Source organism: Eubalaena glacialis, chromosome 19 (genome assembly GCF_028564815.1).
Source record: "Eubalaena glacialis isolate mEubGla1 chromosome 19, mEubGla1.1.hap2.+ XY, whole genome shotgun sequence".
In the NCBI taxonomy this organism is placed as follows: Eukaryota; Metazoa; Chordata; class Mammalia; order Artiodactyla; family Balaenidae; genus Eubalaena; species Eubalaena glacialis.
In genome coordinates, this window is record NC_083734.1 from 19,540,574 (window position 1) to 19,566,512 (window position 25,939).

Here is a 25,939-nt window from a genome sequence, read left to right on the forward strand (position 1 = left end):
GCACTGAAATGTCCTAAAGACCGCACGGATGGGACCAACCTAAAACTAGATCTCCTCTATGGGGTTTTCTGTGCAATTTTTTGATAATTCTTTTTACTCTTTTAAAAACAGAGTTCCTTAAACTTTCTGAAAATGAAGCTATTTTGATTTTTTAAACCTAGAGCCTAAAGAGGAAATTTTTTGGGTGGGGGGATTGCAAGTGGGGAGAACAGGAAGCAATGTTTAGGGAGGAATATTCTCAACATTCCCTTCCTGAGGGTCTGCTGGTATTTCAAAGAGCAATGCCTTATATCCTGTAATAAAGTGAGCTGAACAAAATCCATATACAGAGACCTCTGCTTTAGATGGTTTCAAAAAGATTGCTCTTAAGAGAGGACTCAAAATGTATGTTCATTCAAGGGGATTCTTTTGATTGAGCATGTACATAAAGTGAAGCCATGAAACATTCTGGAAAAAAGACTGATAATAACTGGCATTTCCTGTCATTTTTCAACTGACTCTGATAAAACAAGATTTCCTTAACAGTTTGACTTCAGTTTAACAAACAAAAATAAGATTTATACTGCATTCTGCTGCCATAAAGATTGCTATGGTGTGATTGAGATGGAAAACACTTAACTGAGAAGGCATGTCAGTTCAAATCGGAGTACAATTCAAGGTGGAGACTTAACCTAGTGAAGTTCAATCTTAACTGTAATAACCAGGCGAATCTACTCAAGATTAGTTAGGACACAACCTCTCTGGCAGTCCCAAGAGGAGAGTTTTAACTGGAATCTTCTACAAATTGGGCCTATCATTCACATGGGCAGATAAAAACACACTCTAAGCTTTCACAGACCAAATGCAGTATGCTTCGTAATTAGGCTGTAAGATCACAAAGTACATCTATGTTACTATAAAGCAGTGAGCAAAGAGAAACTAGAAGAAAACGAGATTGCCAATCAATTAAAATAAAAACATGGGAGGATGTGTAGAAGGAGTAGAAGTGATTAGTCCTAGATAGGTTTTTGTTAAACCTTACCCAAAAGTTGGCACCCCTCACCACCCCCCCCCCACCTAAATCTTTGCCTACAAAGTCTGTAACTTTTCCCAGGTTGATACTATAAGTGCTAATAAGAGAACACAAAAAGAGATTATTTTGCCAAAGAAAGCTGAGGAGCAGGAAGGGACAGAGAATAGGATTAAAAGCTACTTTGGGGCAATGAAAGAAATTCTATTAATATAATCAGGTTTTTTAAAAAAACATTCAGCATTAACAGACTCATAGATACAGAGAACAAACTGGTGGTTGCCAGAGGGGATGGGGTTGGGGGGATGGATGAAATAGGTGAAGGGGATTAAGAAGTACAAACTACCAGTTACAAAATAAATAAGTCACGGGGAGGTAATGTACACATACGGAATATAGTCAATAATACTGTAAACTTTGTATGGTGATGGATGGTAACTGGTCTTACTGTGGTGATCATTTTAGAATGTATAAAAATACTGAATCACTACATTGTACACCTGAAACTAATATTGTAGGTTAATTATAACTCAATTTGAAAAAACAATTCTAGGGCAAAAAAAAAAAAAAAAAAATCAGCATTTGCAAACATTACCCTCAGAAATTAAGCACTTTTTACCTTCTCCAGTAAGTAGTTATTGATATGTCCACCAATAGGGTCCCCCTTGAAATCAAAGTTGATATCCATGTATTTTCCAAACCTGCTTGAGTTGTCATTGCGGTTGGTTTTGGCATTTCCGAAAGCTTCCAAGACACAGTTGGACTTAAGCAACATATTCTTCACTCTTTAACACAGATAAATGAAAGTCGCTGTAAAAGTTTTAAAAGCTGGGACTTTAAAGAAACTAAATTTCATTAAAAGACATGCAAATCTGTGTACAAAGATGCTGACTGTAACATTGTTTGTAACATCAAAAAATATATATATTACAAACAACCTAAATGTCCACCAATAGGGATGGATAAAAATAAATTTTTGTTTCCCAGTATAATATGTAGTGACATAGAAAGATGTGCAGAATATATTAATGAATGTGAGATGAAGTTGCAAAATAATATGTATTGCAGGATTTGTGTGTGTGTGTGTGTGTGTATGGGTGCATGTGTGTGTGCGCACACACACACGTGTTAGTAAATGCTTACAAATCTGGAGGGGACAGCACACTTCACTATGGTTACCTAGGTTGATGGGGTAGGTAGGGTGGAATTTCAGGGAACTTTCATGTTTTACATCATGCTGTAAATTTTAGTTTTTCTTTTAAATGAACATATTTTATTTACATAAAGAAAAATCTTAAAAAGAGATGTTCTGAAAAGAACGGGTGGTACAGAAGATGATTCCATTTTTTAAAGTTCTTGCTTATAAAGCCTAGTGAAATTTACTGCATTTGGTTAATACATCATAAATGTGGTCTTGATTAGTTTAGAAACTGCTCGTCATTTCGTCTGAAGCTGTACGGAATCTCTCTTTGGTACCAGGTATTTAAGTCATTCTTTATTCGATGAATGCTAACTCTTTATAGAGCAGTCTCTCCCAGTGGATATATTTTAACTTCATTCTAGGCTTTATGTCTTTGTTTCTATTTCACTGACAAAATCCCTCTTATATGGGCATATCGCCGAAATAACCTGATGTACCGGATCCCCTGGTCCTTCCACTACCACTGTAAGTGACCCTACAAATTTATCTCCTCATGAATGAAAGTATACTTATAATTGGGGTAAGGGAAACTGCTTGCTTATGGTAAATAAAGGAAAGTGTCTATAAAACTGTGGTAAGATATGCTCTTAAAAAACTAGTAAATGGGGTTTCCCTGGCAGTGCAATGGTTAAGAATCCGCCTGCCAATGCAGGGGACACGGGTTCGAGCCCGGGTCCGGGAAGATCCCACATGCCGCGGAGAAATTAAGCCCGTGCACCACAACGACTGAGCCTGCGCTCTACAGCCCGCAAGCCACAACTACTGAGCCCATGCACCGCAACTACTGAAGCCCGCACGCCTAGAGCCCGTGCTCTGCAACAAGAGAAGCCACTGCGATGAGAAGCCCGTGCACCGCAACGAAGAGTAGCCCCCGCTCGCAGCAACTAGAGAAAGCCTGAGCGCAGCAACAAAGACCCAACGCAGCCAAAAAATAATAATAAAAAAAATAAATAAACTAGTAAATGTAAATATGCCTTACTCCACTGTACCAACTGGGTTTAGAAATAAAATTAATTTAGTTCTCAGCCAGTCACTCTCCTCAGCTCCAAAGGACATTTTTAAAACTTACTTATATCCTTGTTCTTGTCCTATTAGGTTGCAAAGTCAGAATCAGAATTGGGGATGTATCACTATTAAGAAAAATACCTCTTTTGACCTGGCAATCTAGCCCAATTCTACCCATGCAGGGTAGTCTAGTCTAAATTCTCTGCTTTCAGACCAACCCAGCTTCCTTTCTCTCTATTCATAAAACTGAAGATTGAGATGTATATACAGAATGTGACTCTTCTGTAAATAAATACTGAGCCTCAAAGTAGCAACTTTGGAAAGCTCTTGCTTTTTCCTCTTCAAAAAGTCCACACCACATAAGAAAGTCAAGTCATGTTGCTTTATAGCCACACTTCCTACTTTCTTTTTTTTTTTTTAAAAAACCCATCCCTTCATTCCTTACATATTTACTACATAAATACCACGTACCAGACACTCTGCTGAACACTGGGCCCCAGACAGTGCGTACCCGCTTTATCACTCATCTTGCTGTGAGCAGAGCATGATGTGGCCTGAAACCCGTTCAGGAAATGAACCCTATTCAGAGCTTCTAATACCAAGGTTCTGCTTCTAGCAATGATGGAACGGCATGGATCTGCCTCCTAGAGTCCCCCTTTCACTCTAGGGAGTGTAGAACACACTTTAGAAAAGATGCTGGTATAGTAGAAAGAGCAAGAAACCTGTGAGAGCTTGAACAATACAACTACCAGTAAGTATAACATCTTTGCTGAGCACACATAACACTGAAGGCAGCGGTGATAGACCAGAATCACCTTAGCAGTATCTTTCTATTAAAAACAAATATAGAAATCGAGGGATATAAATAAAAGTACAGGGACAGTATGCAGGAAGGGAATCAAAGTAGCTTAACCATTAATAAACACTCCATGCATATCAGAGTTTAGGCCTAACCTAGTCAAGTCTGTATAGAAGATGAAGCTCCAGTGAGAACTTCCTCCCGTTGTTAGACTGCCCTTACCTTTCAATCTCCGCTCTCTGACTGGGGTTGGTGATGGCCGCAATGTACTGCATGATGTACTTACTGGCTTCCGTTTTACCAGCTCCACTTTCCCCTGGGGAAAAATTGTGCAAGGCTTAAGATTACAACTTAAACCAAGAGGAATAATTTTTAATAGAATAATTTCAAGTTTTGACATTAGTTATTCATTTGAAATCCCTTATGTTTCATTGTTTGGTTTTTGGGGGTTTTTTTTGAGTTATTTCATCCTGTCTTGATATGGGGATTGGTTCTAACAGGTCTGAACATGTTGAAAAAATTAAAACTATTGTAGAAGCAAAATAACAGATTACAGATCAAGATTTACTTAGTAAAAATATCGAGGGATAAAACGTGGTAAACTAATTCCTTAAAGTCTTAGTACTTAGTGACTCTGAAGTCCATTGGAAAAGAAACAAGAAAGTGACAAACAGTGGCCACGGCAAAACTCATATAACTTTGTTTTCTATGGCAGAGTTTTAAAAAATCTTAATGGGGATGAAATAATTTTTTCAGAAAATTAGAGAAATTTTAGTGAAAAAACAAAACAAAAGCAGCAAGCTCCAGACATATGGTGTCACAGAAAAAGCATGACAACTGACATAAGGAGGGGAAGAGGGATAAGTTTATAATTATCAACCCAGATTTTTAAATGTTTATCCCTTGTGACCCAAAACTCCACTTGTAGAATTTTATACTCTAGAAATACTAAAAATACTAATATAATCCAATGATAATCTTCAAAGGTTTTCAGACTATTTCTGCAGACTACACTATGTGTTATAGCTAAAATCTGAAAATAATATGCCCATCAGTAGAGGATTGGGTAAATAAATTATGATTCAACTATTCAACGGCATACTACACAACTGTTAGAGAATGCACTACTTCTATAGGTACTCTAATGAAAAGATGTCCACTGGACATTGTTAAATGGAAAAACAAGTTATGTAATAGCAGTTATAACATAATTCTATAATTCTATATTTATAATTACATATGCATGTGTGACTATACATATTTGCACACACAGAGAAAATGTTTAAAAGGATAAATGCTTTATTGTTCACAGGCGTTACTGCTAGAATTTTGGGGGGAACAAGGTATTCAAGGGAAAGGGACTTTTTGCTTTCACTTTATACACTTGTAAAATTGCCTCCCCCCCGCACCCCGCCACCTTTTACAATCAGGCAATAATACTGCCTTCAAAATTTGTTTTAATAAAATGTAGCCCTAGGATATAATTCTTCAACTCCAACACTAAGTTGCCTCACTTCTCTGACCCTTAATACCCTCATCTGTGAAGTAGAAACACAACTGTCCTACTTACCAATCAGAGAGCTGCACTGATAACCAAAATGGAATAAAGATCACCAAAGCCTTGTAAAAGTATAAAGCCACTCATGCGAATATGAGGTATTATTAGCACGAAAAAAAAGTCCCACAGTTTGGGAGAGGGTATCCTGGGTCAGTGGGCAGGTATTTTCTTGTTCCCAACTCACTACACAAGATTCCTTGAAGAGCTCAGCTTTACACAGAGGGCTTGGCTCCTGTACTTGGGCACCCAGGGTCTGTCACCTGACTCCCCCTCTGCGGCCTTTAAAGCTCTGGCCCCCAGGTCTGAGAGCCTGTTTCCAGCCCCCAGGCCTCTGTATGTCCCTGGTCACTAGCTCCCGTTCACCAGTCTGACTTGGAGTTCATTCTTCCTTTTTGGTACCTCAGGATTTCATTTTCCTGGTTTCATTCTGTGATTATTTAAAATAATTTCTGTTACATTTTTATCCAGTAGTTTTCCGTGTTTGAGATGGGAGGATGAATTTCCCATGTCACCTCAGCCTACAAAATTGACCAGAAGTCCATCCAAACATAATATGTAATGTGTAAATGAACCAAGATTAGCAGATGCTCAGAAATGATAGAAATAATCTGGCATTACATTTTTTTTTTCCTCCTATAAAATTATTTAAGCTTTTAACTTCAAAAAAGACCTAATCAATTGTTCGGACCCTTGAGTACCAAGTAAGTTAAATATATATTGACCTTGGAAGTACAGGGAACTCCTTAAATACCTGATATCACAATGCAAGTGTCCTTTGATCGCCTCTTCATGGCCTTGTAAGCAGCATCGGCGATGGCAAAAAGATGCGGAGGTCTCTCGTACAGTTCACGCCCTTTGTACTGCTCGATTGTGTCTCTCCCATAGATGTTCAACAACTTGTAGGGATTCACAGAGACAACGACTTCTCCAATGAATGTGTAGATGCGCCCTTTTTCAAATCTGCACAGAAGCCAAAGAAAAGGAAGATGGAGCTGTGGTTATACAGAGATGCTACTTCTTTCCTGTGAGTCTCTTATTTCCAAGAAAATCCAAACATCCCAGGAACTATTTCTGAACTGACATTTCACGGTTCTGAGTTTACTTTTAGAGATAATGCTTGAGGCTGGGTTCCTTTGGATGCTGCTGGTAGAAAAGACCAGTAGAGGTTATAAGCCAAGAGAGAAGAAAGAATTTAATATTTTGGAGGCTGGGGATTTCCTAATATCCAAAATACAGAAGGGTAAGAAATAAAAAGAGTTGAAGACAACCTTAGAGCTCTAGGAGGAAAAGATAACAGAAGCCGGAGCAGGTCTTGAAATCCATTTAGTCAGATTTTCAGTTGTAAAGAAAATTGTCCAAATACGTTTATTTCTTCTCCCTCTTGAAATCCCACTAAAATGTCAGTAAAGGAATAAAAACAGCAAAATCCATACCAGAGAGAATGGTAGAGGAGACATTTCTGGAATAAATCGAATACGCTTTTTAAAAAAATGACTGCCTAAAATTCCACAGTGCAGATATACCCTTATTTATTCAATCATCCCCCCATCCTTCCTGCTATTTATGAACAATATTGTAGAAAGTACTTTTGGCACATAATCTTACAAATCAGTGCCTTTATTTCTGTGAAACGGATTCCCAGGAACGGGATTGAAAGGTATGTGTATTTTAAAAAGTATAACATGATCCCACCACTCACACATATGAGAAGCTAAAAATCCACCCTGTATATATATATATATGATATGTATATAAATTGTACATAAATATATTTTGTAAATGATTACATGAGCATAGAAAAATATGGAAGGCTGCATATTATGTCTTACGTATTTTTAAATACATACAGTAGGGTGATGAGGAGGAAGGCCATGTGGGCAGTTGGAAGAAAGCCAGAGGAACTAAGAAAAAAAAGAGTTAAAAAAAAAACCCCAGCATACATGATATGACTCCAATTGTGCAAAATCACGTGTCTATATTTGCAAAGAAAAAATTCAATATAAAATTTAGAAAACCCATATATATTTACCATTGACACATTAACTCACACATATAAACACGTATGAACCAGAGCGAGGCCAACACCCAAACGGACGTTTCTACACAAGTGGCTGCCACTACACTCTCCACCTGCCGAGAGGCACAGGCAGAGAGAGCTTGCTTCCAAGAGCTGGGAGAAGGGAGCACCGGGATGGGAGAATGCTGGTCCATGGACAGCGGCCGGGTCTCTGAGCACTCCTGTTGTAGGGTCACTGAAGCAGAGAAATAACTAAAGCATTTGAGACCAAAGGGCAAGACCCTTAAACTCCCTTTACACTGGAATGAAGGCTGTCAGCTATAATTAGGAGTGGAAACAAACATGCTGATAATGTCAACAATAAATTAAGACCAAGATTTTTATCAAGTAGTTAGTGTATGTTTAAATAAGAGTTACTGACCACATTAAGGTTTTCTGTGCATTTTTCTCCTGTGGTTTTCCAAGGCATCCTCCCCATTGTTGGACAGAAAGTTTACATGGTAGCTAAATGCACCTACCCTGGAATCCTTGACACCTGAGTCCAAAGGCTCACACTGCAAACTTAAGAGCAGCGAGCCTATGAAAGCATGAGTTTCAGCCTCCTTCACCTGTAAAATGGTGATAATTATACCCTTCCCTCCCTCTGGCATTGAGTACTTAAAAAAAAAAAAGCAATTAATCTTATGCATCCAATTACGTTCTGCATGAAGGAGATTTTTAATGAATGCTTTTATTTTATTAACATTGCTACGAAAATCACAGCAATCCCTACAGGCGAGGAATTAACGCAGTGATCCTAATTCGATTCCCTGCCTCAGCTGTCAACCAACACGAGTCACAAGCAAAACGTCTACATAACTCATGTTCAAAGACCCACAAAAATAATAAGAAGCTAAGCCTTTCTGGCTTAACCTGAAAATTTGAAGGACATGCTCGACAGCTATCTTCAAAGATAAGAATTGAAAGGACAAAATTCTTTAGTTTAAAAAACACTGTCCAAACAGAAAAGTAAAGAGAAGGAGAAGGATGTTAGGATAAAAAAATTGCCTCATGAGTCTGGAACTCTGTGACTAAGAGACAGCAAATAACATATGAGATTAGAATGTTGTTCTAAGATTCCAGGTCCGTCCAATCATGTACTTTCTCTGAAATTCCATTTTATTTCAAATAGAATGTTTTGTTTATCAAAACTTCTGAGCATCTTTGTAAAACACAATAGATAAAACCATCCACTGAGTAGCTATGAACTTGAAGACAGTGGCAAAGGCTTAACAAAATACGACATCAAATACAATGTTTCAGCAAAAGTTTGGTTGTTAAAGACGAAACCTTCAATTCGGTTAGGTCTCAAAATCACCACTAGATGGTGTCAGCATACACCTTAACACCAACCCAAGATTTCCCTTTGCTTTGGAGAGCCTCAGGGTATGAAGTAAGCAAGCACTTAGGTGATCCTCACCTCTTTGGTTTGCCTCTAGGAGGAATGTCAGTAATTATCCTAGATGACAAATGCGTGATACCATCTCTTACAAGAGACCAAGGAAGGCATTTCTAGGACCTCTGTGTGCAAACCTTTTATGACAAACTTATCATTCATTCTGCATAGTTGAAATATTCCAGGTTTCATAAATTTTATAATTCATTATTCAATATCTACTTTGTGCCAGGCACTGGGTCTGACCCTGGGGATTAAAAAAGGAATAAAGAACAGGGAAGTATTATAAATAAATAATAATGACATAGTGTGATAGGTAAGATACTAAAAGCAGGTACCATGGTGGCAAAGAAGATCACAACAAACTCCTTCTGATATGGAACCCTGAAGGGTAATATACAAACTACAGTAGGGCACACAAGTCTTTTGTGTTCTGGCCTCCACATTTCTCTCCACTGGACCCTCCTAACTCCACACACTTCCACACATCAACCCCACTCCCACCCCTCCAGCCCATGTCACTCTTGCTCTCACGTTAATGAGCTAGTTCCAGTTCCCAAGGCCACCATGCCTGCATGGTTTGCCCATGGGGTCCATTCTGCCTAGAATGCCCTTCTCCACCTGCCTCTTCTTCCCCCCTCTGCTTGGCAGATTCTCACTCCTTCTTCAAAAGCCTGAAACTCAGCTCCTCGAGGAAGCCATTCTTGGTACCCATCCCCAACACTAGGGCTACTATAGTCTTCGCTCTGTTCAGATTTTTTTTTTCCCTTTGAAACTTCCCAAATAGTGAAAATAGCTTAACAGCAATTGATTTTTAAAACAATTTCTTTAAGGAGTTTATTAAAAATATGTATTGAATGCACTGGATATTTTCACCGGCTTCTGAATGAAACAAAGAGGTTCTAAAAAGTTTTTGAATTAGTGAGTAGCAATGGAGAAAATACCAAGGTTATGCCTCTGGAGAACAATAGTCTTTTGTACATCAATTCTGAAACATCTATTATTATTATTTTAAAATTATTTATTTATTTATTTGGTTGCTTCCGGTCTTAGCTGCGGCAGGTGGGCTCCTTAATTGTGGCAGGTGAACTCTTAGTTGCGGCAGGCGTGTGGGACCTAGTTCCCTGACCAGGGATCGAACCAGGGCCCCCTGCGTTGGGAGTGCAGAGTTCTTAACAACTGCGCCACCAGGGAAGTCCCTGAAACATTTATTTTTTTAAAAACATAGCCTCGTTAATTTGCACATGTGCTTCTATAAAAGATTACCTATAAGTCAAGATGTACGCAGCTCCCTCAGATCAGACATGGACAGACTATGTGTACAACCCTACAGAGAAGTATGACACTGGGGGTGGGGCAACACACAAAACAATCCTAAAGATAATGAAGTGCTAATTGCGAACATGAACTTAAGCATGAAGGCAGAACCATGTGGCAAGATTAGAAGTACGGGAAGGAGGCTGGCCTAACCAGAGCAGAAAACCTGTACTAGGGAATGTCAGGGAACAGTTGGAAAAGTAGGAGGGAGTCAGATTTGATATGACAGGCTTTTTAAAAAAAACTGAGGTATAATTGACATGCAACATTATATTTGTTTCAGGCGTACAGCGTAATGGTTCAATATTTGTATATACTGTGAAATGGTCACCACAATAAGTCTAGTTAACATCTGTCACTATACAAAGTTACAGATATTTTCTTGTGATGAGAATTTTTAAGGTCTACTCTCTTAGCAACTTTCAAATAGGCAACACGGTGTTATTAACTCTAGTCACCATGCTGTACATTACATCCCCATGACTTATTTATGACTGGAAGTTTGTACCTTTTGACTCCCTTCACCCATTTCCCATCCCCCCCCCCGCCCCAACTCCCACCTCTGGCGATCACCAATCTGTTCTCTGTATCTATGAGCTTGGGTTTTTGTGTTTTTTTTTTAAGATTACACATATAAGTGAGATAGTACGGTATTTGTTTTTCTCTCTGACTTATTTCACTCAGCATAACGCCCTCATTTCACAAATGGCAAGATTTCTTTCTTTTTTTAAATGGCTGAATAGTATTCCACTGTATATATGTACCACATCTTCTTTATCCATTCATTCCCTGATGGACACTTAGGTTATTTTATGACACGATAGGCTTTGAAAACCAGATTGAGGAAGTCTAAATTTGATGTGACTGGAAACAAGAAAAAAAGTGAAGACTTTTCTAGCTAAAGAGATCAATAAGGCTGGGCCTCAATGAAAGGAACAACAGTAGAAATGAGAGAAAGAGAAATTTGAGTTGTTTCAAAGGCAGAGTGGGCAGAATTTGAACACTTGCTGAACACGAGAGACAAAACTATATTTAACTTTTGATAGTCGGGTGGAAGAGAAAAAGGAATTTATTTTGGATGATGAGATTCCAAAATGTACTCCCGAGGACTCTAAGTTCACCCATGAACAGAATTCAGTATTACCCTTGACTGTATTACCCTTCTTAAACTATATGGACTCTATCACCAGGAGGAAAATTATCTGTGAATAGTCTACTATTTACTTAATAATATTTTTATTCATGAATAAGTACTATTTATTTCATGAGAACATACGTTTTCAAATAGGTGATGCTTAACCACATCGATTTGGCCTGTTTTCTTCCCCTTTTCAATGCGAAGGCAATCTTAAATTGCTTTGAATGTTTGCATTTCTCAGGAATGTTCACCTACACATGCCATTTTTCTTTTTTTTTTTTTGTCTTCCATCATCTCCTCAACCAACTCCAATCTGGGTTCCTGTCCAGCGCTTCAGTAAACCTTGATCAAACTTCCCAAAGCAAGTTCCCAATGAAACTGCTAAATCCACTGGCTGACTGTCCTCAACTTACTGGTGTCCCAGCAGCATCTGACATTGACTCCTATTTCCTCCCCACATTCTTTCTTGGCTTCTGTGAGGCCACATTCTCTGGGTTTTCCTCCTCAGTCTCCTTTGCTGGCTCCTCTTTCCTAAAGATCTCTAAACACTCAAGTTCTCTAGGGTTGGGTCCAGTATCAACTTCATATACCACCTAAGGGATGCCCATTTAAGGAGGTTGGAGTAATGATACCTTAGTCCTACTCTAACCTCTGATAATCAACAAGACAAAATAAAACCAGAAAAGAAAACTTTACCTATGAGGAAACAGAAAACTAGCTACAACTCGGAAACACAGTCTGTGAAGAAAGGGTGTGAAGTGTTGGAAAACGAGCCCTCATGGAAGAAGGCTGCCTAGAGTGAGCGTGTGCCTCTGCAAAGCCCAGGCAAGTCCTCCAGAAGTGGCTGCAGTTCCTAAGTGGCCAAGGCAACTGTCTTTTGAAAAGAATGCCAGGGTCTCAGGATGCAGGTGGCTGCGGAACAAAATGGGTCCCATTTGACACTTCTGAATAGCTGCAAGGTGGAGCTACGTGAATAAATGAGTAGAAATTATTCAATATGTTTTTGCAAAAAAGCAGACTGTCAGAATGGAGAGGAGAAAATGAAAAAGTAGATACAACTGCTCTATGGCAGGTGATCTTCATAAATGAAAAGAGGTAATGCTAACTCACCTCCCAGGAGTCTCATGGCGTACGTATGGGACCTGCTTGCTAGTCAAGCAAACTTCTTGCCATTTCAGGGCAGAGTGTTGGTGAGAAGGAGTCTAGAAATAACAGATCCCAAACTCAGCGATCTACTGGTCCTTCTACACACTATCTTTCAGCAACTAACCAACCCAGAATGAAACACACCTATTCAAAGATGGCAGTATGAGTAATCTTGGTTGTAGGTGGATGGAGTTAGAGTCTGTCATACAGAGTGAAGTAAGTCAGAAAGAGAAAAACAAATACTGTATGCTAACACATATATATGGAATCTAAGGAAAAAAAAAAAAAGGTCATGAAGAACCTAGTGGCAAGACGGGAATAAAGACACAGACCTACTAGAGAATGGACTTGAGGACACGGGGAGGGGGAAGGGTAAGCTGGGACAAAGTGAGAGAGTGGCATGGACATATATACACTACCAAACGTAAAATAGACAGCTAGTGGGAAGCAACCGCATAGCACAGGGAGATCAGCTCGGTGCTTTGTGACCACCTAGGGGGGTGGGATAGGGAGGGTGGGAGGGAGGGAGTTGCAAGAGGGAAGAGATATGGGAACATATGTATATGTATAACTGATTCACTTTGTTATAAAGCAGAAACTAACACACTATTGTAAAGCAATTATACACCAATAAAGATGTTAAAAAAAAAAAAAAGATGGCAGTAATCAAAAGTGAAACAGAATGGCGCCCATGATAAGATGTTAAAGGAAAAAAGTAGGCAAAGAATTGGACAGATAAAAAGCAGATCAAGAATACCCACGAAAAAGAAAAGTGTGCCATAAAGGAGAAAAATTATGAAAAAATATTTCTGCATGAAAGCAAAGAATGTAAAGAAAATATAGCCCTATAAACCAAGAGATCAAAGAAAACATTGTTAAAAAAGAGCAAAAGCATATTTAAAACCATTTTTTTTAAAGGAGATAAACTGAAAGAGCTCAAGGAAAAAACCCCAAAGAAATGAAGGTCACATTAAAAGACAAAGAAAAGGGGAATGGGCACTGCTGAAAATAGCCAAGGACAAGAAGAAGGGGTAGAGAAATGTAAGCAAAATGAAATAGAAATGGAAAAACAAAATTAAAATAGAAAGAAGGAATTCTAGAAGTGGGAGATAACGGAGGTGACATAATGGGTATTCCTGAGGACTTTAGTATATGGCAGTGGTGACATTTCAAAACAGCAATAATACCAATAATAAATGTCAATAAATAGTGTTAGCCACCTGGAAAAACAAAATGCAGATTTTTAGTGTGGTGGCTTGAATTGTGTTCCCCCAAAAAGGTATGTTGAAGTCCTAATCCCTGGTACCTGGGAGGGTGACCTTATTTGGAAATAAGGTTTTTCAGATGTGATCAAGATGAGGTCATTAGACGGGCCCTAATCCAGTATGACTGGTATCCTTCCAAGAAGAGGAAAATGACTGTGAAGACAGACAGATACCGAGGGAGGATGCCCTGTGATGACAGAGGCAGATGCAGCTACCAGCCAAGGAATGCCACAGTCTGATGGTCACCACTGGAAGCTAGCAGGAGGCAAGGAAGGATTTCTCCTCTACAGGTTTCAGAGGAAAGCATGGCCGGCTGACACCTTCATTTTGGACTTCTAGCCTTCAGAACTGTGAGACAATAAATGCCCACTGCTTTAAGCCACCCAGTTTGTTGTAATTTGTTGCAGCAACTCTAGGAACCTGATGCAACTAGTTATACCAAAATAAATTCCATGAAAATGTGTCTCAATTTCACTTACATTTAAGGAAATGCAAATCCAACCAACAATATGATACAATTTTTCACCTACAGATCAAGAGTTTTATAGTGAACAATCTTAGCAAGAATATGGAGTCACAGGTATCTTCCCCATCATAGGTATCGTCTTAATTGGTCTGACCCCTTTCAATCTCCATACAGCAGGAAGCATGATCTGAAAATATAAATCTAACTACTCATTCCTATCCTTAAATATCTTCCGTGGAAAACCTCAACGTCAGGCCAATCTGATATTGAGATACTGGCCCATCTCATGCCAACTACTCCTGGTCACTGTGTGCTCTGGCTGAGAATAAAACAAATTCTTTCCCGTCTAAACTGCACCCCACCCCCATCATCTCACACTTACTTGTTTCCTTTATAGTATTTACCACAAGCAGTTTCTTGTTTATTGTCTGTCTCCAGGGGGGGAGTACAGATCATATCTATCTTGATCATTGTTTTATCTTCAGCATGCAACATGCTCCTGGGACTTATAGGGGGTGGTTAAATATTTGATGAATGAAAAAATAAAGGAATGAATGAATATATTCCTTTATCCTACCTCTACTCTCTCAGAAAATGGTTTTACATTCTACTTACAGAGAAAATCCAGGCTATCAGGTGTGCAAAACTTTAAATCACCTGCCATCCTTACCATTTTTTCCTATTTATATGCTTTGTTTCACTTCTCTTATTTCCGTGTGACTTTCAAAAACTGGGGTGGGGGGAGTACTAAATATAGCAAGATGTCATCTAGTTAAAAATGGGCCATATCCCCATGACCCAACATAAAATAATCTTTCCCTTCATGTGGGAAACGTCACATAATCTAGATATAAATAGCAATTTTTATTCCAGGAAAATATGATTGAACGGTACCTACTCCAACCAAGACAGGTTTTTTTCACTGTTAGAGAAGGAAGTTACAAAATACATGGGGTTGACTTAGAATTGGAGATTTCAGTATAAATTTATGGATTATGGGAGATAAAAGGGGGGATGATGTATGTACACATACATTTCCTAGCTCCGTTTGCTGAGAGAGCTTAGAAGCAACGGCACCCAGATGTTGGCTTATAAATACCGTCCTTCTTAACTAAAAGGACCCAGGGTTCCTTGGAGGAAAAGCTGACTCCAGAGCTTGGACAGGGAAAATAGAAGATGAAACTGGAATAGCATGTTGAGCCAGAAAGTAGGGAAGTACTCAAGGAACAATGGGGACATGTCAAAAGGCCAGAGCAGCCAGCTTGAATGGGCTCCTGGCCAAATCTAGGACCATATGAGCATTAAAATAAGTAAGGTTAGGAACATTATAATCCTTTGGATAAAATAAGAATCTATGAGTCCACACCAATGTAAAAAAGAAATAAGTAAGAGAAGGAAAAGCCCTTCTTTAGAGTGGAATGCCACTTAAGAAATACAGAAGGAATGATGTGAGTTAGAAAATGATCCATGTATGCTAAACAAGGAGTTGAAAGTGTGACTAGGAAGAGGATATTTACACAGACTCAAAGGATCTCCCCACAAATCACTTATTAATTACAAAAGGGAAAGATAATAATTTTTAGTGGAGAAACCTTATAGCCACTTAAACCAACTGATCAAAATTAATATCACCAATATTGAAACAAACGAACGCACGTGCCTGTGGTGGTTAATCTGATATGTCAAGTTGACTGGGCCACGGGGTGCCCAGACGTTTGGTCAAACATTATTCTGGGTGTGTTTGTGAGGGTCATTTTAGTTGAGATTACATTAGAATCAGTAGACCGAGCAAAGCAGAGTGCCCTCCCCAATGTGTGAGCCTCATCCAACCATCGAAGGCCTGATTAGAATAAACAGGTAAGAAGGCATCCTTTCTGCCTGGCTGTCTTTGAGCTGGCTGGGACATAGGTCTCCTGCCTTAGTACACACTCAGATTAGAATTTACACCATCGGCTGTCTTGGGTCTCTTGCTTGCCGACTGCAGGTCCTGGACTTCACAGTGTCCAAAATTACATAAGCCAAAAACTGTTTATACACACACACACACACACACACACACGCACACACACACACTCTTATCCTTTTGGTTCTGTTTCTCTGGGTAACCTAAACTAGCACAGATTTTGGTACCAAGAGTGGTTCCAGAGGAACAGAATTTTAAGGATGAGTTTTTTTTTCCCCCCCACATCTTTCTTGGAGTATAACTGCTTTACAATGTTGTGTTAGTTTCTGCTGCACAACAAAGTGAATCAGCTATATGTATACATACATCCCCATATCCCCTCCCTCTTGCGCCTCCCTCCCACTCTCCCTATCCCACCCCTCTAGGTCGACACAAAGCACCAAGCTGATCTCCCTGTGCTATGTGGCTGCTTCCCACTAGCTAGCTATTTTACATTTGGTAGTGTATATATGTCCATGCCACTCTCTCACTTCGTCCCAGCTTACCCTTCCCCCTCCCCATATCCTCAAGTCCATTCTCTACGTCTGCATCTTTATTCCTGCCCTGCCACTAGGTTCATCAGTACTGCTTTTTTAGATTCCATATATATGTGTTAGCATACGGTATTTATTTTTCTCTTTCTGACTTACTTCACTCTGTATGACAGACTCTAGGTCCATCCACCTCACTACAAATAACTCAATTTCATTTCTTTTTATGGCTGAGTAATACTCCATTGTATATATGTGCCACATCTTCTTTATCCATTCATCTATTGATGGACATTTAGGTTACTTCCGTGTCCTGGCTATTGTAAACAGTGCTGCAATGAACATCGTGGTACATGTCTCTTTTTGAATTATGGTTTTCTCAGGGTATGTGCCCAGTAGTGGGACTGCTGGGTCATATGGTAGTTCTCTTTTTATTTTTTTAAGGAACCTCCATACTGTTCTCCATAGTGGCTGTATCAATTTACATTCCCACCAACAATGCAGGAAGGTTCCCGTTTCAGGATGAGTTTTCTGAACTGGTTCTGGGGGTTCTGGAATTGGGTCTCTAATATGATTAGATTTACAGCCACTAATGACTCTATTTCTAGTAGTAAAGAGAGCACTGATAGTCCATGGTGTGATCTGGCCATAGAGATACATCAATATCTCCATCGTGGGGACTTCCCTGGCGGTCCAGTGGTTAGGACTCCAAACTTTCACTGCAGGGGGCACGGGTTCGATCCCTGGTCAGGAAACTAAGATCCCACATGCCGTGAGGCATGGCCAAAATGTAAATAAATAAATAAAAATAAACTCGCCTAAAAAAAAAATCTCCATTGGATACTCCTAATCAACCTTGGTAAGAAACAAAGAGCTGGGTGACTATATATGATATTTTCAAACATTCTTGGAAAAGTAACAAGTATAGGAAGTTGGCTGGGAGGTCCTAATGTCCCTGGACAAAGTGGTGAATGAAAAGGATGACCTCAGGGATTCAAGTTCCCAGCTTAAGAGCCATGAAATGACCTGAAAGCTTCTATGTGTGCCCTGAAGGAGAGCTGTGTCTCCTGTAGCCTCGGGGCTGAGAACCCAGAGAAAGACAGTTCCTCCTGGTAGAAGGCAGTGAGGACACAGCCATCACTTCTGTGGTGTCTGCCGAAAACACACAACCCGAATCTAATCAGGAGGAAACAGAAAACAACCCTAAATTGAAGGACAGTCTACAAAATAAGTGGAAAACTTCACAGTCAAGAAAACAGACAAATGCTGAATAACAGTCCAGATTAGAAGAGATACAACAGGAACTCCCTGGCGGTCCAGTGGTTAGGACTCCATTTCCTTCACTGCTGAGGGCATGGGTTCGATCCCTGGTTGGGGAACTAAGAACCCACAAGCCATGCAGCGTGGCCGAAAGACAAAAAAAAAGAGAAAGAGATAACAACTAAATGCAAGGTATACTCCTAGGAAGTTTCTTGTAGTATTCTTGAAAATTTTCTATAAATTTGAAATTATATCAAAATTAAAAGTTGCTAATAAAAATCCAACTTCCATGCTTCCTTATATAGTAGGTTTAAATTTTATTAATTTATTACTTTTGAATAGGCAATACAGACTCTTAGTAAAAGATTCAAAAGATATCAATGAATAGGTAGTGAAAAGTATTTCTCTCATCTCTGCCACAGCTTCCCTCATCAGAGGTAACCACTGCCACTGGTCTCCTGTGAATTCTTCTAGAAATAGTTTAGGCATACACACACATATGCATTCATGTAGTTTTTTCCATGGATGACTTTTGTCTCTCTAATTAAAAAAATATATATCTTGGCAATGGCTTCATGTAAGTAAATAGAGAAAAGCCTCATTTTTAATGCCTGTATAGTACTTCATTTCATGGGTGAATATACAATAAAATATTTAATTGATTATTACCAATCATTTGTTACTATGAACAATGCAACTATATATATAATGGCATATATTTCTTTGTGCATATGTGTATATACACTTGTAGAAAACATTTCTAGAATTGAAATTGGTAATTCAGAGGATTATCTGCAATTTAAATTTATGAATTATTGCCAGATTATTTTCCAAAGAGGTTGCAGCAATTTATACTTCCACTTACAATCTATGAGATTTCTGTTTCCTGGGTGTGGGTTTTTTCAACCAATGATGCTGGCCCGTTTCAAAAGGACAGACTATATTGCAGTTTTATTTTCAAAGTACACAAAACTTTGACCCCTTTCTTTACTGGTGTACCAAACTTATGCAACACTCATTAGCTTACTGCCAACTTTAATATGGCTCAGTTCACCTCCCCCAGTTCTTAGGGGAGAATCTCTCCCAAGGGTGAAGGCATCTTGTTTCTGCTTCTGGCAAAATCATGGTCTCAATGTGATGGAGTCAATTTGTTTTATCCCCTTTGTTACCGTATGTTCCTGAGATGGGCAGGGACTACGCTGGAAAGATTACGAGCTTTAGAGTTATACGGCCCTGGAGCCCTGGGTTTGAATCCTGCTCTGCTAGTTGCTGTTTGTGTGTGTTCATAAACATGTGAGTAGAACTAATAAGTGCTGTGTGCCAGGCACTATGCCAGGAGCCTGAGTTACAAAGAATAAGGCATGGCATTGTTGTACTAAAAGGTTTACATAAACAGACAAGGCCATGTGGTAAGCATAATGAAAGAGAGTTTAAAAATTACATAATTTTTTAAATCATTCCCTTCTTCCCTCCCTCCCTCCTTCTCTTTCTCTCTCTCTCTCACACACACACAGATACAGACACACAGATACACACACACATGCTGTTTAAGAAAAGATTTAAGGCAACAACGAGATAGAAAGGATGCTATGGAAGCTTAGAGAAAAGATACCTAATCCATCTCTAGCAGTGGGAAGGTTCAAAGAAGGCATCCTAAAAATTAAATTACTTGATATTTAAGTTATTTATGTGATTATACAGCCTCCATATAGGTAATTCTAGGCATCTCTTGGTTTACACTGCCTTAAGAGCATCTGAGATAGGATGGATGCTCGATGTTGACTTTTTATTAACACACTGCAGTCCTGGAAGAGCAGGCTTGAGCAGTACCACCTCAGCCCACCAGTGCAGCGCAAGGCCTCCCTGGACCCTCACAGCAGACAGGAGGGCGCATTAAGAAAGCGTGCTCTGCAACCTGATGGCGGTTTAGCACCAACCAGCTCTATGATAACGGGCAAGTGATCTTACCTCTCTGCTAGAGAGGGTCTTTCTTCATCTGGAAGGTGGGACAATGCTAGTATCCACCTCACCTCCCAGGACCGTGATAAGAAATGAGACACTCCACCACGGACCCCGAGGCACACTACTGGCACGCAGTGCAGAAGACCAGGTCCTATTTTTACCGTGAGCAGCACCGCCAGCCCTCTGAATGGCAGGAAGTGTCCTTCCCCCGCTCAGGTCCCAGTGTCCTGCTTGCTGCATCTGTGCTGCGCTGCGTTTATCCTCAGGCAAGGGTCACTTTTGTTAGTGGAATGAATCGTGATCCAGCTAGGCATCATGGACAGAAAGCGTTCTTCTAGGACGGACCCTCTTAAGCCAAAACCCCTCCATAAAAACGTTTAGGCTTTTCACAGGATATAGGAAACTAGCTAGGGCCACTGGCAGTGGTTTTACAGACTTCCTGAGTTCATCTCTTGGTTTTCTTCTCCAGAGTAACGTCTCTTCATATGAGCAACACCAAAGGTAGTCAACCAGAAAGTGTGGTCTGGAGATGCCTGGCTGAATTATTCATTCATTCATTCATTTCCTTCCTCCCTTCCTCCCTCCCTCCCTACCTTCCTTTTCTCCCCTTCCTTCCTCCTTTCCCTTCCCTTCCCTTCCCTCCCCTCCCAATGGAAATAATTTATTTTTGATATATACCTTTTAAGATTATGATTGCTTTTTCAAAACACATTTCTATTATATAGTAAGGCATTCCTTGTAGAGAAATAGTAACTTTAAATGTTCTTACTGCTGTCTTTAATTTTATTTGCATTCATTCATTCAATAAATCATTATTAGTGCCCATGTTCTAAGCACTGTGCTGGGAGCCATGGGTGGAGGAACAAACAGGCAGACCTGTCCCCGCCGCAGTGCAGGGTAACGAGAAGGACAGCGCTCAGCAGGGGTGTGGGGAAGAGGCAACAGAATATACACTGCCTGGGTGGAGGGGAGAACACGAGCCTGGGGAATCCAGAGCGGGACAATGTGACCACAGCAGAGAGAGCAAGGGGACAGTGACGTCAGGGGCGTGAGGGGAGAGGCTAGAGTATGCAAGCCTTGCAGGCACATCGTAGGGGTTTTGGGCTTTATCTCAAGGGCAGGGTTGTAAGTATTGATCACATTTGCTTTTTTGCAAGCCCCCTCTGACCACGGGCTGGAAAAGATTGAGTGCCTGGTGGTGGAGCAGTGAGGATGCTTCTGCATTAGCCCCAGGAAGGGATGACCAGGGCTTTGGTTGGGACACAGCGGTGGAGAGATGGAGCAGCAGACAGGCTTGAAGCGCAGATGCAGAACTGATGAGACAGGATGACTCAGACTGGATGTGAGAGGTGAGAAAGAGGGAGGGGTCGAGCCTTCTCACATCCACAGCTGAGCAGACCGCGATGCTGCTTATGAATGAGAACGGGGACAGTGGAAGAAGAGCAGAATTTTAGGAGGTGGCCGGGATTTAGACAGGCTAATTCCTGAGAGACAGCCAACTGAAGACGTTCCTCTTCTTTCTCTCACAATCTAATTAAATCTGATCCCTTGGACACAAAGGGAACACCACAGAGGGTGGGAGAGTATTAAGAAAACAGAGAGGGGGGACTTCCCTGGTGGTCCAGTGGTAAAGAATCCGCCTTGCAATGCAGGGGACGCAGGTTTGATCCCTGGTCAGGGAACTAAGATCCCACATGCCATGGGGCAACTAAGCCCGTGCGCCGCAACTACAGAGTCCATGCGCTCTGGAGCCTGCGTGCCACAACTAGAGAGAACCCCGAGCGCTGCAACGAAAGATCCCGCGTGCTGCAATTAAGATCTGATGCAACTGTACACCTGAAACTAACACAACACTGTAAACTGACTATACTTCAATAAAATTTAAAAAATAAAAATAAGATTAAAAAAAAAAAAGAAAGAAAACAGAGAGGGCAGCCAGAAATCCTTACCTGTCCCGGTGGGCAAACATTGCCAGGGGACCACATGCTCTACTGCCCAATTTAAAATCAAGAAAAAGATTTTAAAGAGATAGTAGATATCTGGGTTCTATTTTAAATTTTTCACTAACTGAATTTGGTCATGTCAAGTTACTCAGTGATTCTCCTTTCTTGGTACAAGAAAACACTAGAAACAATCCAACACCCACTTCCATAAAGGCTATCGCCCAAGGTCCCAGGCAATTTGGTTAAAAATTAAAATACAATGACTAGCTCTCAGTACACTGTCTAAATCTCTTGACTATGAAAGACACTTTTACCAAAGATCACAACTCATTCACCTGGCAAAAGGAAACAGAGCATTTTAAGGTATAGTTCAATGAAAACAAGAGAAGTCTTGAGGATGTAAAACATAATCTGTCAAATACAGCAGTTGGGTTGACATCTGTAAATGGACTGCTTTTCAGTTTGTGTTGTTTTTTCTGCTGGGGTGTCTGGAAAGGTTCAAATTTCAAGTCGGTCAGCATCATGAGGACACTGCCCACTCACAGGGCACTCAGCCAACCAGCCACTTTACAATAGGTGAGTCTCTACTACTACCGGTGTCAGGACATGTCCATACAGGGTAGAGAGTCACTGTTAGGTTTGGAGCACCTGCACCTTCAACACACTGTTGAAAATCAATCTGAAATGGCCACATTTTGATCTTGCAAGGAAAGCTGTTCTTCCCATGAGATCATAAAAGGTCTGTAAGCTTACCAAACCCACACCATGGAACTCACATCATCTGTTTTGGTCATCTGCCACCTTGTAGCTTTTAGATAGTATTTAAATATTTAATTGACTGATGTTCCTCAAATCCTAGTTGAGGAAATACAAAGATGGGTGAACTGAACCACAGTAAAGTCACTATAAGAGACTACAAGAGTCCACAGAAACTAGAGACCCTCAGACCAAGAGAACAGATGCTCAGATATTCAAATAATATTAGTAAAAACAAAAAATGTAAAATCAGTAAAAACGAAAAACAAAACAAAAAACTTCCATAATAAAGATGTTATGTATCTTACAATGTCAGTGTATGACTACATCACAATAGTATTACTTAGCTATGAGATGCTGAGTGCCTGATAATGACAAGCATGAAGATCTAGACCAAAGATAAAAGGGAAACTGTCTAGGACTTCCCTGGTAGCACAGTAGTTAAGACTCCATGCTCCCAACGCAGGGGGCCCAGGTTCGATCCCTGATCAGGGAACTGGATCCCACATGCATGCTGCAACTGAGTGCGCATGCCACAACTAAGGACCTGCCGGCTGCAACTAAGACCCAGCACAACCAAATAAATAAAATAAATATTTTAAAAAAAGGAAACTGTCCTATTAATGACATGACACAATGTTTTATCTTCCAATCGACAAGTAACAAATATAATTTATCCAACACAGGGCTCAATTGTTACATATTTATTCCTTTATATCCATTTCATTTAAAAATGATTTTTGATTACAGTAACCATTTGTCTACCTGGGGAAGTAGTTAACTCCATTTTGCCTTAACCAAGGAGTTAGCCTATTTATAAACCCAACACTGCTCAGGAAAATGAGTCAGAACACTCTTTGGTAGGAATGCACAATTACATAAATGGATAACAATTATGCATTTTGAATAATACTATAAACCACTTAAACTACAGTACTGAACACTCCTAAAAAACACATACATAAATCCCAAAGATGTCTGAGGACTGAAACTAAATAGGATAAACTTAGGATTCTTTTTTTTTTTGAATGTTTAGTTATTAAACATTTTTAAAAATTTTTTTAAATTTAATTTTTATTTTATATTGGAGTATAGTTGATTTACAATGTTGTGTTAGTTTAAGGTGTACAGCAAACTGATTCAGTTATACATATACATATATCCATTCTTTTTCAGATTCTTTTCTCATATAGGTTATTACAGAATATTGAGTAGAGTTCCCTGTGTTATACAGTAGGTCCTTGTTGATTATCTATTTTATATATAGTAAACTTAGGATTCTTATCCCACCCCACCCTCAAATTTATACTGGTAGGAAGCCCCTCTACCTTACCTGTACCCAGGTATCCTGCTCCCTGGGATCCCTGGGAGACAGGAAAGTTAACAGGCATACCCTGTCACTTTTTCACAACTATGCCTAATTTAGTAAATGACAGAACACCTAATCAATATACTGTATCACTTTTCAAAAACTATAGTTCCTTATCCTGGTTTTCATAACATGTGAAGGCTTTGCTATTCAGTCTTGCGTCAACCAGGTAGGCAGCTTTTGGGGTATAAGCTGGGTGGTAGCTGTGTGGCAGGGGACACTGAAGAGAAATAAATGGCTCTGTAGCCAAGTGAATGAATTATTTCCTTTGTAAATACAGCTGTTTTTTGTTTTAAATACACCTGTTTATTGAACTTAAACACCTGCTTTAAGTCAATAAACAAAGTCACACTAAACTTATATTTATTGTGCGCCTGTTGTATCAAGAACTGCGTTAGATATTTTTCACGTATGTTGCTATTCATACGTTTTTAAATATTAACAGAAAATCTTCCCAAACCTTTTGTTGACGTCACATGCCCAGTTACAGGTAAGAAGAAAATCACCATATATTTAAAACAATCTCCTAACCATTATCTCTGCTTGGAGAAATGTGAACCACAAAGCAAAGCTTTCATTGGCCTGGGAGGGAGATCTGTTTCTACTACAGAGGGGTTTCATAAGAGTAAGGAAACTGGAAATTTGCCCAGATGCTCCTAAGTTATGTGTTCAGCTATTGTTTCTGTTGGGGTGAATTAATAGCCGCCACTGAGCAGAGGATTTTAAAACCAGCAAAAATATTTACTGAATGAATGGCCAGAAACTTTGTCTCCTGGCTCTCTCCTTGGCTTTCCTTGTCAGAAGTCTGCAACATCTATTAAGGCCACATCTCCTCATGTAAAGCTTTTAATGTTGCATTATCTTCATACTTGTTAGAGCTGGCCTTCTCTCTTGGCTTGCGGTTTTTTGTTTTGTTTTTTTTAAACAACCTGTTTTGTGTCTAAGGTAGAGTGAAGGGTTAACTTCCTTTCCCCTATCAGTGGTGTAGGATACATGTCATTTTGGTAGCCTGACTCTGGGGCTGGGGACAGCAGCCTCAGGGGAAGGAGGGAGGTTAAGTTGGCACACTTACTGTCCCATGTTGGAAGTGTCCGGGGCGTACAGAACTTTCACAGTGCTAATCTGCTAATACTGCAACTCCTCCGATGCCAACAAGCTTTAAAAGGAAATTAAGAATGTCACATGGCATCTCCAAGTGAAATATCAAGAGCTGCTCACCAGGGTCCCTCAATAATGGCTGTTCATTTGGGGATAAAGTTATTATGGTAAGGAGAAGGGAGCTGACTTTGGAAGGGGTTGAGAAGATATAAAAGTCAAAAGCCATCAACTCTTACAGCTCTGCAAAGTGTTTTCATTTTTACATGATATTCGAGATGTTGCATTTTACAGCTTTATTCCTAAATTGTCATCAAGTTCCCTAAGAAACCATGAGCCAGATTTCTTTTAAATTTATTTTTACTCATTCCTAGCACACTGCCGTGGGACCCAAGGGAATTTTTATTAAGGGAGGAGGGACCTGGCACCATAAGAGATTCATTATTAGAATTGGAAAGTATTAGATGGGCCCATATTCAAATGATAAAAATCAACACATTCTGAAGCCACACAGACATGGATAATCAACGACTCTGCTTGATCCAATCGGTCCTTTTCCACTTGTGAAAATAACCAAGTGCTGTCTACACTCAGGAGCAGCAGACATCAGGAAGTGAACTAAGAGAGGAAGAATGTGGTGGCAAAGAAGAGAGTCAAAAACTAAAAACAGATCAAATACATCAGGAAATGGAAAAAACAAATAATTTTCCCTATTTTTTCTTAGTTCCTAAAGCAGAAAAAATCTTTTTTTATTATTGCTAAGAT

At 39.8% G+C, this 25,939-nt stretch overlaps 1 protein-coding gene across 1 annotated transcript in view; it reads right to left on the bottom strand.

Annotated features, from left to right (window-relative positions):
* The window catches only part of MYO1D (myosin ID), a 348,608-nt gene that overhangs the window by 242,291 nt on the left and 80,378 nt on the right, over positions 1 to 25,939 (bottom strand). The window contains exons 2-4 of the mRNA XM_061176850.1: positions 6,324 to 6,532; positions 4,237 to 4,330; positions 1,629 to 1,794 (exon numbers count right to left, since the gene is read on the bottom strand). Of these exons, the coding sequence (XP_061032833.1) occupies positions 1,629 to 1,794; positions 4,237 to 4,330; positions 6,324 to 6,532 (469 nt within the window). The remainder of the gene's footprint in view (positions 1 to 1,628; positions 1,795 to 4,236; positions 4,331 to 6,323; positions 6,533 to 25,939) is intronic.